General features: G+C 62.5%; 2 protein-coding genes and 1 long non-coding RNA gene across 8 annotated transcripts; 1 reads left to right on the plus strand and 2 right to left on the minus strand.

Annotated features, from left to right (window-relative positions):
• Nucleotides 1–930: 930 nt before the first annotated feature.
• MOGAT3 (monoacylglycerol O-acyltransferase 3) lies at nucleotides 931–4,722 on the minus strand. The gene is made up of 7 exons (XM_006942010.5): nucleotides 4,261–4,722; nucleotides 3,950–4,057; nucleotides 3,794–3,864; nucleotides 3,305–3,509; nucleotides 2,819–2,993; nucleotides 1,273–1,475; nucleotides 931–1,175 (listed from the first exon to the last, which is right to left on the minus strand). The coding sequence occupies exons 1-7, from the start codon at nucleotides 4,331–4,333 to the stop codon at nucleotides 1,021–1,023; spliced, it is 990 nt and encodes a 329-aa protein (XP_006942072.1). The 5' UTR covers nucleotides 4,334–4,722; the 3' UTR covers nucleotides 931–1,020.
• A 3,562-nt stretch (nucleotides 4,723–8,284) lies between these two features.
• Nucleotides 8,285–15,222, minus strand: PLOD3 (procollagen-lysine,2-oxoglutarate 5-dioxygenase 3). Of its 4 annotated transcripts, none has more exons than XM_023246290.2 (19): nucleotides 15,043–15,222; nucleotides 14,524–14,615; nucleotides 14,220–14,356; nucleotides 13,947–14,110; nucleotides 13,691–13,803; nucleotides 13,503–13,566; nucleotides 13,000–13,097; nucleotides 12,666–12,767; nucleotides 12,377–12,502; nucleotides 12,090–12,211; nucleotides 11,757–11,861; nucleotides 11,535–11,660; nucleotides 11,163–11,304; nucleotides 10,964–11,077; nucleotides 10,679–10,747; nucleotides 10,100–10,204; nucleotides 9,417–9,563; nucleotides 9,018–9,147; nucleotides 8,285–8,736 (listed from the first exon to the last, which is right to left on the minus strand). In XM_023246290.2, the coding sequence occupies exons 1-19, from the start codon at nucleotides 15,155–15,157 to the stop codon at nucleotides 8,306–8,308; spliced, it is 2,502 nt and encodes an 833-aa protein (XP_023102058.2). In that variant the 5' UTR covers nucleotides 15,158–15,222; the 3' UTR covers nucleotides 8,285–8,305. The 4 variants fall into 4 exon arrangements, with proteins under 4 accessions (XP_023102058.2, XP_044903272.1, XP_023102059.1 ...); XM_023246291.2 differs by having other exon boundaries at nucleotides 8,447–8,736; nucleotides 9,022–9,147; XM_045047337.1 differs by lacking the exon at nucleotides 15,043–15,222 and having other exon boundaries at nucleotides 14,524–14,754.
• LOC111558218 lies at nucleotides 11,188–14,781 on the plus strand. 3 transcript variants are annotated; one of them, XR_002738808.2, is made up of 6 exons: nucleotides 11,188–11,329; nucleotides 11,555–11,676; nucleotides 11,774–11,867; nucleotides 13,387–13,445; nucleotides 13,876–14,157; nucleotides 14,560–14,781. It is a non-coding gene; the product is annotated as an uncharacterized LOC111558218 (long non-coding RNA). The 3 variants fall into 3 exon arrangements; XR_006590881.1 differs by having other exon boundaries at nucleotides 13,925–14,157; XR_002738809.2 differs by lacking the exon at nucleotides 13,387–13,445.
• Nucleotides 15,223–15,254: the final 32 nt, after the last annotated feature.

Here is a 15,254-nt window from a genome sequence, read left to right on the forward strand (position 1 = left end):
CAGGGGCTTGGGGCTCAAACTCATGAAACTGTGAGATCATGAACCTGATCTCAAGAATTGGACACTCAGCCGATGGAGCCCCCCAGGCGCCCCAGCCCTTCAATATTAATTCTTTGATCTTGACCGGAGTTCTGTGCTTGTTGGGTAACTGGGTTCCTGTTGACCTAATGCTGGGCTCGCAGTAAGTAGGGCTCAATGCCGGTCAGGTAGGTCCTCGTTTCCCCTCAGCTCCCAGCTACGAGGCGACCCAAAGGACAGAGAGAGGGGGTGGAAGCGAGCAGCGTACCTTTCTCGTACAACTGGAGATCATTTCCCTCCCCACGAGGCCAGATGCCCTCGACCAAGCTCAGCATTTGCTCACGCTCTTGCGCCAGGCATCCTGTCTTCTGCAGCCCACCCTGCAACGCCTAGCACGCCCCCCCCCACCCCCGCAAGAGCCACCCTCCTCAACTCAATCCTGAGACCCTGCGGCTCTCCGCGAAGCAGATGCCTTCATTCACAGAGATAAAAGGGCTCAGCAAAGGAAAGAAACCTATGCACGATCCTGCAGCAGGATTAAGTCTTGCCGGGAGGAGAATTCAGGATTCTGACACCCAATCTAAGGCAGCAGCTCCAGGGGCGTCTGGGTGGCTTAGCCTGTTAAGCGTCCGACTTTGGCTCAGGTCATGATCTCGTGGTTCGTGGGTTCGAGCCCCGCGTCGGGCTCTGTGCTGACAGCTCGAAGCTTGAAGCCTGCTTCGGATTCTGTGTCTCCCTCTCTCTCTCTCTGCCCCTCCCCCGCTCACATGTTTTCTCCGTCTCTCAAAAATGGATCAATGTTAAAAAAAAAAAAAAAAGATACTAGAGCAGCTCCGTGGCACGTGAGAGTGGGGGCGGGTTACCCACGGAGGCACAGCGTGAGCCCTGCAGGCAGCCGGTTCTACAAAGCAGTGGAGGGAGAGAAGCAGCTTTTATTGGAGTGGTACAGCTGGCCATAGGTGGAGGTCCCAGGGGGCTGGGGGCTGGGGGGCGGGGAAGAGGCTAGACAAAGGTGAGGTGAGTTGAGGCAGGGACGCCACAGGTTTCCTTGTGCTCCTCAAACAGTGTCTCCAGAGCCTGCATGTAGAGCGTGTGGTAGTGGCTGACCTCCTCCTCGGTGGGGCAGAGGATCCGGGGCACCGGAATGGGGCGGCCCACTGCAGGGAGAGGGCAGACGGGGTGAGGTGCGGGATTGCCCGTACAGCTGACGGCCGCTCTCCTCCCCCCCCCCCCCCCCCCGAGACGGGCGCTCACCCACGGTGGTGATGGGCCTGGCAAAGGGCAGCAGGCCCCAGGAGTTGGCCGAGAAGAGTCCGCGACCCCAGAAGATGCAAGGCGAGTAGCTCGTGAGCTTCTTGAAGGCAACCTGGCACAGGTATTGCCAGGAGCCGGGGGCAAAAGCCTTCAGATGGAAGATATCATTCTCTCCAAAGGAGTACGCGGGCACCAGGGAGGCGCTGAGCAGGGACAGCAAGAGAGAGGAGGCGTGTTCGGGCCAGCGGCTCTCGGGGAGCCCCCAGACGGGGCTGCAAATCCCTCCCACGCCTGGCTCCCCTTCCCGAGGCCTTTTCGAGCAAATGACCAAGAAAGATCTGGAAGAAAGGACTCACAATTCTTGAGAAATGATTGCGTACCGGGCCTTCCTCCCCAGCTGAGCCTCGAACCACATGGCGCTTAGGGGGCCCTGACCCCCCACCCTGGTACAGACAAAACTCCTCATACAGCTGCCCCAAAACTCAAGTCCGAACGGCATGACCGGTGACACGAACAGTCGATTAACACACACTTGTACCTGTTCTTTCTACTGGATTTTTACCATAAAGTGAGCTAGAGGAAAGAAAGTGCTATTAAGGGGCGCCCGGGGGGCTCAGCCGGTTGAGCGTCCAACTTTGGCTCAGGTCATGATCTCACTGTTTGTGAGTTCAAGCCCCGCACTGGGTTCTCAGCTGTCAGCACGGAGCCTGCTTCGGATCTTCTGTCCCCCTCCATGGCTGCACCTCCCCTGCTCTCGCTCTCTCAAAATAAATAAATAAACTTAAAAAAATGTTTTAAAAATACCCATGCAGAGGGGACCCGTGCAGCTCAAACCTGTGTTGTTCAAGAGTCGACTGTACACATTTTCTTATCTAATCTTTGCAACCACAATATCGTTGTAAAATTAGGGATTAGTCCTATTTCGCAAGTAAAGAAACATGTCCGAGGTCTCGCCTTTGAGGTAGAGTCAGAAAGGGATTTGAACCCGGGGCTTCTGAGCACAAGGTCCTGCTACTCGAGCTATGATCCTGCCTCTTTCAGAGAGGGAAGACTGGCCGAAAGTGGATATGGTGTTGAAACAGAGAAAACCCTCAAGTGTTGACATGAGAGGGGGTGCCGGCCGGGGCGGATGGTGGGGGGGTGCTCAGTCTGTTGAGCCCCCGACTTCAGCTCAGGTCACAATCTGGAGGCTTGTGAGTTCAAACCCCGCGTCGGGCTCTATGCAGACAGCTCAGAGCCTGGAGCCTGCTTCGGATTCTGTGTCTCTGTCTCTCTCTGCCCCTTCCTCACTCACACTGTCTCCGTGTGTGTGTGTGTGTGTGTGTGTGTGTGTGTGTGTGTGTGTGTGTGTCTCTCTCAAAAATAAATAAACATTAAAAAAAAAAGTGCTGACATGAGAAGCCAATACGCAGGGCACAGTGTGGGCTCTGGGGACACAGAGGCCCAGCTACAGGGACCTGGATATGTAGGGACAGAGAGCGTGGGCCCCCAGATGCAATGCAAAATTCACCAGCACCCCCGGGCTGGGCACTTGCGCCCCACTCACCCGTGTCTCAGTGCCAGGCGCACGAAGCCTTTGCGATTCCGCAGAACGAGGTGGTGCGTCCCTGGGATTGCATACAGGGCCTCCTGGGCGCCCCCAATTATGATGACCACAGCCTGCCCTGGCTGGGGCTGAGAGAGAATAAAGTCCAGGCTCCTCTGATTCACAGAACAAATTCCTGCATGCATGTCGAGGTGGGGAGCAATCACCACGGGCTCCCGGGCTGCCTGGCCCCTCGCTCACCCTTTTGGCGCGTGAGCCCCACACCCCCATTCCTTCGAAGTCTGCTGTCCCGTGCCCGTGTCAGTGTGACCTATAGTGCCTCTCCCCGCAAGGAGGCAGGACACTTGCCCCAAAGCTACTCCTTGCCACCTACTGTGAGCCCGGCCAACATTACCGCTGGGTGCCAGGCCTGGCTTCATCTTCCACTTCCCAATCAGCTGGCCGGGTGGGAGGCAGTCTGCCTCGGGTGGGGGAGGGGCGCCTCACCGTAGGACGAGACATAGTCTCGGTAGATCGGGAAGTAGAAGATGAAGCTCAGTCCCACCGACGTGAGCCGAATCCCGGGGAAGTGCTTGGAGAAGCCGTTCATCTCCGTGTTGAAATTAGTGAAAATTCCCACGCTCATGATCCCGTGTGGGTGACCACCGATCACATAGTTCCGGTCCGGGGGCAGCTCTGCTGTTTTCACCAGCTTGGGGGCGTCGGGCAGGAGGAGGAGGAAGAGGCGTGGACGGCAAGAGAGCAGATGAAAAGAGTCTCCCTCCACCCCAAGCAGGCTTCAGAGTTCAAGGTCCTCCCTGGGCCAACAGCAGGGGCGGGGGCTACTCTGGAACACCATTCGGCCCCCCTTCCGCATGCCCCATTGTCTGAGTTTAGAAAGCCCAGGGGTGCATAGGCAGGGGTGAGCGGGTGTGGGGGGTGAGGGTGGGGGGAGAGGGAGGAGGCAGAGAGTCTCTGTGGATGGTGACCTCTCACCTTGACCGGAAAATAATCCCTTAGCTCTTTCCACATACTCCAGGTTTTCATGAAAGCAAAGCGCCTTCCACCTTGGGGCAGAGAGGTGGGTGGAAGAACGCCTGGGGCGCTCAGCCACCTTTCTTCCTCCCCCAGTGCAAGTCCCGCCGCGCTCACCTCGGTTGGGAGTGTCCCAGTCCAGGAAGAACCACACCAAGTAGAGCACAGAGAAAGACCAGAGTGGAGTGAAGAGGAGGAAGAGGAGGAGAAGGGAGAAGAAAGGACCTGGGTGAAAGATGAGAAAGAAAAGTCACTTCGCTTTTGAAGCTGGGCCATCGCACCCAGCGCCTGCTCTCCTCCCCGCTCCGATCGCCCTGGTGCAGCCAGCCACCTCTGGCTCTCTCCTGCTCCCTTTGCAAGGGGGGCTCTAGCTTTCCTGCCCCCCCTCCCTGCTCTCCTTGGGGACCGCAGGCCAGCAGGCCTCTCACCCATGAAGAGGAAAGACAGCACGAATTGGTAGGCGCTTATTGCTTCCCGCCACTGCTTCCGCACGGTTTTCATGGCGAGGCGCAGCGGGGGCGTCGGAGACTCCTCTGCCAGTAGCTCCCCTCTGCCAGCGGGGCTCCAGGCGCCCGAGCACAAACCAGGAAGGTTTGGGCACCGACGGGATGGCTTTCTCCCGAGAAGGCCAAGCCCTCGGGGCCCCCTCGGAACCGCGGGTGTGTTGTGCGCGTTTGTGGAGTGCACTGGGGAGATCTTGGATCCGAAGCGCCAGTCTCCAGCATGATCTTTGAACTTGCAAGGAGGTCCTCGGGGTGGAGGTGGGAGGCGACAGGAAGTGTGCGAGGGAGGTGGGGCGTCGGTTGTGGAAAGGAGTCTCAGGAGAAGCTGGGGAGCCCGCCGACTGGGCCCCCGCCGCCGGCCCGCCGTGGCCAGAAGCCCCCGCCGAGGCCGTGCGCTCTCCAAGCGCGCGTCCCGGAGAGCAGGTCTCCGGGGGTGTCAAGGTCATCCGGAGGCACTGCCGCGCAGGAACACGCACGAACACGCACACGTTGCGGCTCTGTTCCCACGTTTAATTTCCCTCCCCTCCCCAAGTCGCCGCGGGGACCTGCGTGCCCTGGGGAAGGCGAGGGGCGGGTGGGCGGGGAAGGCGCAGCGCGCCTTGTGCTCCTGGAACAGCTGCGTGAGCCTCTCCACCTAGAGCGCGGGCAGCGCGTCCACCTGCGCCCCGCTGGGCCGCGAGCAACGGACGGCAGGATTGGGGGGTGGGGCGGTGGGGGGGGGCACTGCGGGCAGAACGGGAGGTGAGAGGGGCGGTCGCTGGCTCCCTCATCCCGTCCCCTTCCCGCCCACCCGCCCGACGGTGAGGGACGGAGTTCAGGCCCGGAGCAGTCGCCTAAGGCCAGCCTGTGGGGGAGGGGGGTGGGTGGAGCCGGCGCGGCAGAGGTGCGGCCCGCAGCCGGGGACCTTCACCTCCCGGAGCTGGGAGCGCGCGGGGCCCGAGCTCCGGGGGGGAGCCGGTGCGCGGGCGGGGGGAGGAGTGGGCCGAGGCCGGGGCTCCCCGCCGGTGCCGGGGGGCGTGCGAAAGGGCGGGAGGAGACGCAGGCACCCGTGGAACAGCCTCAGGGCGACCCTCAGCAGCGGCCTCGGCGCCTCCTGCGCTCTCAGCGCCAAGAGCCCGGAGGGCTCGGGAACTGCTGGAAGAGCTGGTTCTCCCCGAGAGAGAAGACAGGCCCCAGGAGAGCGAGGGGGCATGCCTGACTCTGAGTCCCTCACCCTCCCACCCCCCACCCCCATCCCTGACCGGGGCCGGCCCTCTGCACTCCTCCCGGACAGGGCAGCCCGCGGGTGTCCCGCCCGGCCACTGGCCGCTTCCTCAGTGCCAACTTGACAAACCCCTTCTGATTCCGGATCCGCAAGGTTAGCGCACTCGCTTTGGGGTCCAGCGCTTCCAGGGGCCCTCCCGCGGCCAGGACTGCCACCTGGCCGACCTCAGGCCGGGACAGCAGATAGGCGGCGCTGGCCTTGTCAGAGGACAGCAAACCTGGGGTGAGGGCAGAGGCAGGGGGCCTGATGCCTGGGTCCTTGAGAAAAGGGGTAGGAGGACACCAGGCAGGTAGAGCTGGGACCCAGAGGCCCCCCCCCCCACGCCCCAGGGCAGGAGGTTGAAGTAGGAGTCGCCAGCTAGGACTGGGGGGTGCTGAGGCTGACCTGCCCCCTCCTCACCACTACACATGGTGTAGTCCCGGAAGCTAGGGAGGTGGAACCAACCTGACAGCCTGAGCAGGTGCGGCCAGAGGCCTGGAAAGAGGCCCAAGAAGCCCGTGGTCTCTGTGCAGAAGTTGCTGGCTTCTGCAGGGAACATACCCCCATCCTGGCAGTGAGATCAGACTTTCAGGGGTGACCAGAGAAGAGTCGGTTCCAAAGCCTTGCCCCCACGCGGCACACTGTTCCTGGGTGCCCCTCACCAAGACAGGAAAGCCATCTTGGAAATGTCTCCAGATGGCCCAGTTGCCCACCCAGGCAGAGCAGTGGCCTCCTGCGTGTGGCCAGTCCCTGTCTCCAGAGAGCCAGACCAGGTAGAGGAGGGCTAAGATCCAGGCTCTGCCTAGGATCGCGGGGATGAGTGCGGCCGGGCACACCTGGGCTGTAGAATGGAGCGGCAGGGGGTGATACTCAGGACCCCCTCTTGCCTGTTGCATGGTTTCAGGCCCTTCTGTCCCGGCTCATTCCTTCTATGCCTTCAAGGGCCCCCAGAGATCCCGGCCCTGCCTCCCTCCTGGAAAGGGGAAAGTGGGTGCCAGATGCTGGGACTCACTCACCGAGCCCCAAAAGAAGATCCGCTGAAGGACGGCCACCGCTTGGAGACCCTGCAGGAGGCCGGCACGCTGTGGAGGGGTGATCCCACAGGGGCTGCCATGGGCTCTTAAGTACTCTCCTCATGGTCCAGCCCACCAGCCCTGGCCCTTGGTCCTGGTTCGGCCCGTTTCCACCCTCTTTGCTGCACACTGTACCCTTGTGAGCCCCAGGATGAAGAGTTAACCACTCTGTGAACCCAATAGGACCTCCTGTGAACCCAATAGGTCACTCCTGTGACCAATAGGACCAAACAGAAATGCCCAGGAGTGTGGCCAGGAGCCTGGGGGTGAGGAAGGTGTTTGGGCCTTGGGCCTTTGTGAATAGCCAGGCTGACAGAGGTCTGGGAAAGCGGGTATCACCAATGGCAGAGCTCCCCACACGAGTGAGAACAGTTAGAAAACTCTTTAGTAGCCCTGGCCGGCCCCTAAGGAGTAGCTCAGGCCTCCATGGGGGAGACATCCCAGAGGGAAGGGTTTTTTGGCAAAGGCCAATGATTGGTGAGCCCCGAAGAGCACACCCTCCAAGGGTGCCTCACATTGCCATGGTCCTCCCCCCAACACTGGCCAGAGCTGTGGACTGCTAGCTTCTCCAGGTCAGGGAATGACACTTCTTAAATTAAGAAAAAAAATTTTTTTAGTGTTTATTTGTTTTTGAGAGAGAGAGAGAGAGAGACAGAGACACAGAATCTGAAGCAGGCTCCAGGCCCTGAGCTGTCAGCACAGAGCCTGACACGGGGCTCGAACTCACAAACCGTGAGGTCGTGACCTGAGCTGAAGTCGGACGCTCAACCGACTGAGCCACCCAGGCGTCCCAGGAATATCACTTCTTTAGAAGAGTCTGACACAGGCCCCATTCGGTGCCTCTATCACTCGCTCGCTCTCCTAGCATAAAAGACGTTCCCACTTTCATCCCTCATGGTGATTTTCTGACTGAGGTCTCCCCCAGGCTGTAAGCAACCAGAAGACAGGTCTGGTTCCCATCAGCACAGCTGACAAGTGCCCAGCAGATAGGGGGTGCTCAGTGCACGAGACAGGATGAACCAGCGTCTTCCAGTGCCACAGACTGACACATCGTTTCTGTCCCTGTCCCCTGATTCACTCTCGTGCGGGTTTCCCCCTCCAGGGACCTCACCAGGAGGTATTTTCTCCCGTCCTTACTCAGCCGTCTTCCGTCTGCAGGGAGACCGGGGGGGAGATGTGCTGAGAAGTATGGCCAGAGAGATGCTCAGTCCACATGGAGGGGTGACCAGCCCCACCCATCAAGAAGGCAGGCTTGGGGCGCCAGGGTGGTTCAGTCGGTTAAGCGTTCGACTTCGGCTCAGGTCACGATCTCGCGTTGGTGGGTTCGAACCCGGCATTGGGTTCTGTGCTGACAGCTCGGAGCCTGGAGCCTGCTTCGGATTCTGTGTCTCCCTCTCTCTCTGCCCTTCCCCCCACTTGCGCTCTGTCTCTCAAAATAAAGAAAATAAAACATTAAAAAAAAAAGAGGCGGGGGGAGACAGATACGGGATCCACGGAAGTTTCCAGGTTCCCACACTGCTCTACCATCTGCTTCTGCCTTTTCCTCTTCTCTGGTGTTTGTCTTTGGCGTCCCCTCTTCTCTGGTGGCAGGAGGGATCTGGGGTCAGTAGGGAGGCGAGAGACTTACAGGGACTCAAGGCTTACAAATCCTCCTTTATTGAGAGGGTGAGAAACAATAATTTATCACACGGGGAGCCCTCAAAGCCTTCTCCCCAGGGGTCCTTGGGGACTGTGGGGAGGGGCAAGGGGGGGGCTCCAGGAGCTTCCTGAGAGGGCCGCGTGTTGGGGGAGGGGGGGAGGCGACACATTCAGTCCCAGGCACACCGAACATCCGCTCAGGAAGCGAGGCGCCAGACAGACCCCCTTCCACGGAGGGGGCCCCCCCGGGAAGGCACAGCGGCAGGGCAGGTCTGGCAGAGTGGTTGAGTGTCAGGGGTCGACAAAGGACACCATGATGTAGCGAGTGCCCCGAGTGGTGGGCAGCCCCTCGTGGTAGTGGGTGAGGCGGCCAGGATGCAGGAGCCCCCAGCCCTTCCGTGGGGAGGAGACTATGCAGTCGTAGCGCAAGAAGCGGCAGCCACCTCCCTGGAAGAGGACGGGGGACAGAAGTGGAGCGTGAGCATACAGGGGAGGGGGAGGGGGAGGGGGAGGGGGCCTGGGGGGCAGACAGCCACAAGGGGGTGAGAGGCAGACAAGGGAGGCCCAGAAGGGCGGGGCGGGCAGCCCGGCAGAGCCGGAAGAGGACATGGGGGGGGGGGGGGGGGGGGCAGGCTGACACTGAACGGTGTCAGGGGCGGGAGGGCAAGGTCCAGGGGCAGAGTGTGTGCGCGCGCATGCGTGTGCGGAGGGCCCCCGGCGGTACGGGCTCACTTCATAATCCAGGCCCTTGTGGTTGAGGGCGACGTTGAGAGTGAAGGTGGAGGAGTCGTGATGGGGCCGCAGAGACGGCTGCTCATCTGGCCGGTAGCGGACCACAAAGTTCATCACCGCCCGGGTCTGCGGGGGGCCGTGAGAGAACAGGCTGGAAGTGCGGCTGTGGGGGGGGGGGGGCACTTCTGAGGGGGTGAAGGCCCTGTCCGGGGGGGGGAGGGGGCGGGGCTGCAGGGGTGTCGCTGCTAACTGCCCCCCGCCCCCGGCTACCCTCCTGCGGTATCCCTTTCCGCGGGCCTCCAGACGCTACCAAGGCCCAAAGGGCGCTGCGTGGAGACTTCCAGCCAGGACCGGGGTGTGGGAAGGTGGAGGCGGGGCAGGGGGCAGCGGCCCACCTTGGTGTGGTAGCCTGGGAACAGGCTCTCTGTCATGGGCCCCACGTACGTCCTCAGCAGCTGCAGCCACTGGTCCTCATAGCCCACCTGCTTCATGTGGATGTCTACGGTGGGCACGTTCTCGTAGCCTCCAGCAAGCCTTGAGTCCTGTGGGCGGCCGGCACTGAGCCCCAACGGGGCGGTGCCAGCCTCCCCCTTCCTCTCGGACCTTAAAGCTCGTGGAACCTGGGTCTGGAAGCCTCGCCCACTCAGCCTGACTCGCTCCTGCAGGCCCTCTGTGTCTCAGTGAAGACGTCATCTCTTCCGCGAAGCCCCTCGGATCCCCCGTGTCTGGGCCGAGAGCCCCCCCCCCCCCCATGACTCCCACAGCATCTGGGCTGCCGGGCGCAGCCTTCAGAAGTAGCTCCTGCCACTGACTATAGCGGGTGAGGTGCAGGGGGGCTCGGCCAGCACCGCCCAGTGCACCACACCGCCTAGGTCAGTGGCGGCACCTGGGACTTGCCTGCCCGGTTAGTGTTTCTTGAATGAATGAATGAATGAATGAACACAGTTGTGCCCTCTGTGGGTCCTCTCCCCCTTGGGGACCCCTCTTTGGTGCCACTCTCTTGATTCCATGTCCCTGGCTCCCGGCCACACCTCCCTCCTCGGGGAGCCCTCCCTCCTCACTACCCAGCCCCCCTCACCTCATGCCGGCCTCCTGACCACTGGCCGTAATGCTCCATTTCCTCCACCAGCTCGTCGCACATCTGGTCTGACAGCAGCGGGAACCAGTACACGTCTGGACACGGCTGAGAAGACAGGAGAGGAGCAACAGGGCCAGCAGGATGCTCGGTGACCTCTCGGGGAGAAGCCAACAGAGCGGAGAAAAGGCCAGGAGCAGAAAGGGAAGCCGGGGGACGAGAGAAGCCGGGGACCTGGGGACCCGAGCGTGGGGACAGGCCATGGCCAGCGCTGGGCCAGGAAAGGCTGGGCCAGAGAAGGTGGCAGTGGCTCAGAGAACACGGCACAGGTGGCAGGGGGGGTCCTGGAGCCCCGGGTTTGGAGCTTCCTTATGCTAACGGTCCCAGGAGAGAAGAGAGGACCTCTCTGATTGGTGGCAGGGTGGGAAGCTGAAGGCCCGTCTGCTCAGCCTGTGCCTTTATCTGCCCGGGCAGAGCATTCTGCCCAGGAGGGGGGGTCTGTTTGGAGACCGCTAATCCAGGCGGCAGACTCAGGGCGCAACGGCCACCAGGACAGTCAGGGGTCCTGTGGGGGGGGTTCACCTGCTCCACGAGTCCCTGCCCTTCCAGGGCCCGGCTGTAGTTCTCGTGAATGTACTGCTCCCGCCAGTCCTGCGGCAGGGGAGGGGTGCGCGCTTTGACCCGTGCCCTCTTTGCGCCATCTGGTCCCCCCCAAGGAAGCCCCCGCCCCACTACCACGACCGCCCGTCCTCAGGCAGTAGCAGACCTCGGGGGTGAGCACTGTGCGTGTGTGCGCGTGCACGTGTGCCTGTGTCCTCCTTTAGAGAAGGGCGCGCCGGTTCTCTGAGCGAGAGGCCCATCACTTACCAGGGGGTTGTCGAAGATTTGCCAGAGGTCAGGGTGCAGATGGTCTGTGTCATACCGAGAGGTGGCCAGGAGGCGACCAAATTCCTGCTGATTGCTGAGGTGGAGGAAGATGCCCTGGGGCCGGGTCGGGGGTCAGAGTGAGAAGACATGGGCGGCTGCTTCCCAGCACCCCAGCATGGGGCCCCCAGGCCCCACTCACCTTGTCGCGCAGGCTCTTACAGAAGGCCATGTCCGGGTCGGTGTCGCTGCCCGAGAACACCTCCCTCTGGGGCAGCTCTGTCCTCAGGGTCTCGCCGCGGATCACGTACGCCTGGGATATATAGGGCACATTCCACACGCCCCTGGAGGCACCCGCACCGGGGTCAGGTGGGCACGATTCAACCCGGGAGCCCCTTCCCCCAGGGCGCCCGCTCGCCAAGCAGCGTCCCCGGTCACGCCACCCCGGTCTCGCTCCGGTCCCCCCACCCCACAGCTGTGGCACTGTGACTGGAGGCCGCGCCGGAGCTCTGGGAGCGGGGCCTCGGGAGGGCACGCGGGTGGCCGCAGGCCAGAGGGCAGGGGCAGGACTCACACTCGCTTCCGCTGCACTAGTTCCACGTAGTCCTCGGACCGAGCGTAGTACTCGTCGGGGCTCAGGGCTCCCCAGAAGTTGGACCACAGCTTCCCGTGGCGGGACAGCATGGGCGCTATCACCTTCCTGTGGATGGGCAGAGGTGAGCCCTGTCCCCGGGGAACAAGTCGGGGGCTCCCCGGAGACTACCTGGGCTCCCTCCGGCCGAACCGGGCAAGCGACCTGTTCTCTTCAATGAGGATGCGCAGGGTCTGCTGGTTGGTGATGACGGCGTCAGCATCCAGGCTGAAGTAGAATTCGCACTCGGGGTCCTGCCGACAGCTGTCCCTGGAGGTGACAGATCAACGAACAGATGAGCTAAGACGGGAGCAGGCGGGGGGAGGAGGGGGCCGTGGGGGTGGGGGCGGTGCGCTTGCCTCCCCAGGACCCCAAGGGTCTCCTGGCCGGGAGGGCGCCCCTGGGAGGCCGAGCAGAGACCACGTGGTGAACGGAGAGGAACGACCGAGGCAACGTCCCTTCCCCCTCCCCCGTCCGCCCCTCCCGGTGCTCACTCACATGGCCATGTCCCTGGCCTCGCCCGGGGTCAGGGCCTCCTCCGGCCCCACGAGCTTCACAGCTGAGAAGTGGCCCTGGAGCTGGGGCCAGGAGTCTGCAATGTGGGGCTCATGGTACACCTCCTGGAGATGGGGGGAGAGATGGGAGGAGGGGAGAGAGAGGGCAGAAAAGATGGCGCCTGAGGAACAGGAGGGGGAAGGTGGTGAGCAGAAGGGGTGTAGGAAGGAGTCTGGGCCGATCCGGTGGGGGCAGGGCCCTTTGGGAGGCTGCGCAGGGGGGCGTCTCACGTTGTTATGCAGGAACAGGGTGACCCTGTCAGGGGGGTAGTCCAGGAGCAGGAGCCGCTGCAGGAAGCGGGGCAGGAACGGGGTAGGCTGTTCCACGAACACGGCCAGAAGCACCCGGGGGGGAGGCTGCAAGATACGACACGTTGGGGCTCAGAGGAGAGCCCAGGCCTCCCCCTGGTGTGTCCTGGGGGTCCCCAGAGCTTTGCCCCGTGCACTGCTGTCCCGCATGCTCTCCCCGCACCCCCTGCCTCAGTGCCTTGTCCTGCCCGACCCCGGCACCCCTCCTCACCTGCCCCCCCGGGAGTATCCTCCGGTCCCGGCCGCAGAACCCACAGCCTCCCTGAGGAGTCCAGCCATTAGGGACATAGTTTCCCAGGTAATTCAGCTGGAGCTGTTGGAAGAGGCAGTGAGAGGCTGAAGCAAAGGAGTCTAGCAGGAGAGGGACGGAAAGTCAGGAGGACGGGCAGGGGACAGGGCAGGAGGGGAAGGGATGGACACTTAGACCGTCTCCCATCACCTCCGCCTCGGGGGCTGGGGAGGAATGGCTGTCCAGAAGGGATGGAGGTACCCAGGGGCAGGGGGCAGGTCTGACTGGGGCAGGGGCAGGGTCTGTGGGTATAAACCTTAGTCGGACCGTTCCCATGGACCACGACGGGAAGTGTGTCATAGGCCACATTCCGGATACGCACGCGATTCCGATCAAACTTTAAAACTATCTCATCTGGGGAAGAAAGGGCCAGCTTTACACTCCCTTCCTCTCAAGGCTGCCAAGCAACAGATGCTTCTAAATATGGTGGGCGGGGGACCCCGGCTTCTCTAGAGGGTGAAGGACTGTGGCTCCAGGGGGGGCGAGGATTGGCTACCTTCTCTCTCCGAGGGTACTGACCAGGCTACTGCCACCCTGGGGTGCTCCACCACACTACCTGGGTGACCGGGGCGAGTCCCCAGTCCCTCGGAAAGGCAGCGTCCTCACCTGTGACAGGTGGTAACCACAGACCCTCCCTTTGTAGGATTGTTGGGTTAAACGAAATTACGGAAGTAGAGCCCCGACCCAGAGCCTTGGCACAAAGTACGTGTCCAACAGATGCTAGGCACAGCGACCCCCTCCGGCTGCCTTTCTCCTCACCCAAAGCCCCATTGAGGTTCTGAAAGATCCGGGATTTATGATCCAGATTGAGGCTGAGTTTCTCCTGCATGGGATGAGATGGGGCAGTTAACCGAGGAGCGGGCGGGCCATCATTCCCCACTCTTTCTACTTCCTCCCTGAAGCCCTATAGCCCACATGAGAGGGGCCGCCCTCCCCGCCATCCCCACCCTCAGCCCTGGGTCCAGGTAGAGCCGTGTGTAGAACAGCTGGTCGTCATCATCATCCTCGTACTTCCACTGGCGGACGACTCGGTGGATGGTGGGGGCGAAGCCGATGAACCCTGCGGGGGGTGGGGAGGTGCTGACTCCGAGACTCTTAGGGTCCCAGACACCCGTCCCCACCCCCTCTCTAGCCCGAAGGCGCCTGGAACATCCCGAGCCCCACCACTCTTGGCCCCTCAGCCTTGGGCACTCTGCCACTCACCACCAGAGTTGAGGAAGCGCTTCCCCGTGCCCACCTCAGGGTACTGCTCCGCCAGCCCCCACTCGGGCCAGCAGAAGCCCTCGGCAGAGAAGAGCAGGCGGCTCCCACTCTGGACGAACTTCTTCAGCAGCTCGGAGGGGCTGCCAGCCAGAATCACGTCGTAGCTGGGCGAGGAAGAGGGGCCTGAGCAGGACAGCCACTAGGAACCTCGGTATCCGTACCCACCCCTCCAGCTTGCCCCTCCCCCCTGTTCCCCAGCCCCAGCCCCTTTACCTGTCCACGAACATGATGACCATATCCTCCCGGTCAGCGTATTTCTCCATTTCCTTCTTTAGCCACCTGACCTTCTGTCCTCCACCAACCGTTCGGGCCACATCACCCCCTCGCCACTCCTGTCCCAGGCCCAGGGTCTGTGGGGGGGGGGGGGGGGGAGACCCGCGGTGCCGGGGCAGGGCTCAGCCGGCCCGGTGGGCCCTCCTGACCAGGCTCACCGTGGGGCCCCAGGCATCCAGCCCTCAGCCCACTCCAGGGGCAGCAAATCCCCTCCTAGAGGCCACGAGGGCATTCCTCTCCTCACCCGCACTGTGTAGTTGAAGAACTCTGCTGACCGCAGGAAACGCCGGTATCCTTCCGTCTTGGCTGTGGCCACCGTGATCACCAGCAGCTTCTCTGTCACCAGCCGGGAATTGGCGCTCGGGACCCGCTCACCCAGCTCACTGCCCCACGAGTTCCGCTCACCGCAGGCCCCCTTGCCCTCCCTCCGACTCTGCCCCTGTCCTTCTATTATTTTTATTTTTATTTTTCCCATTCCCTCTTAAACTCTTCTCAACCAAAACTTCGGCTCCAATTGAGAGCTGGGTGGGAGAGACACCCAGGAATCCGGGATGAGTTCACATGGAGAGGCTGGAAATCCCAGCTCGGGGTGGAGGTGTGGGGGGGTAGGGTAGGTGGGCGAGGGGCCGCGCGATTCGTCCCACGGAGGGCCCAAGGGCTTGGGAGAGGCCGGCCACCCCTCTAGGCCTCCACCCCCCCCCTCCCGGACCCTGCGGGCAGACACGCAAAACCCGCATCCACTCGCCGCTCCCGGGGCTCTCACCTGGGTTGACCGGGTCTCTGCCCCGGGGACGGTCGGAAGCAGGGGTCGCAGGAGGCGGGAGCAGCAGCAGCAGGATTCCCAGCAGGAGCCGGAGTCCCGGGCCCCAGGAGGCCATGGCGAGGAGCCGGCAGAGAAGGCACAGAGGCCCGCAGGGCGCCTGGGCTGTGCGCCTGGATCCCAACTCCGGGGAGGGGCTGTGGGCAGAGGGACCG

Source organism: Felis catus, chromosome E3 (assembly GCF_018350175.1).
Source record: "Felis catus isolate Fca126 chromosome E3, F.catus_Fca126_mat1.0, whole genome shotgun sequence".
In the NCBI taxonomy this organism is placed as follows: Eukaryota; Metazoa; Chordata; class Mammalia; order Carnivora; family Felidae; genus Felis; species Felis catus.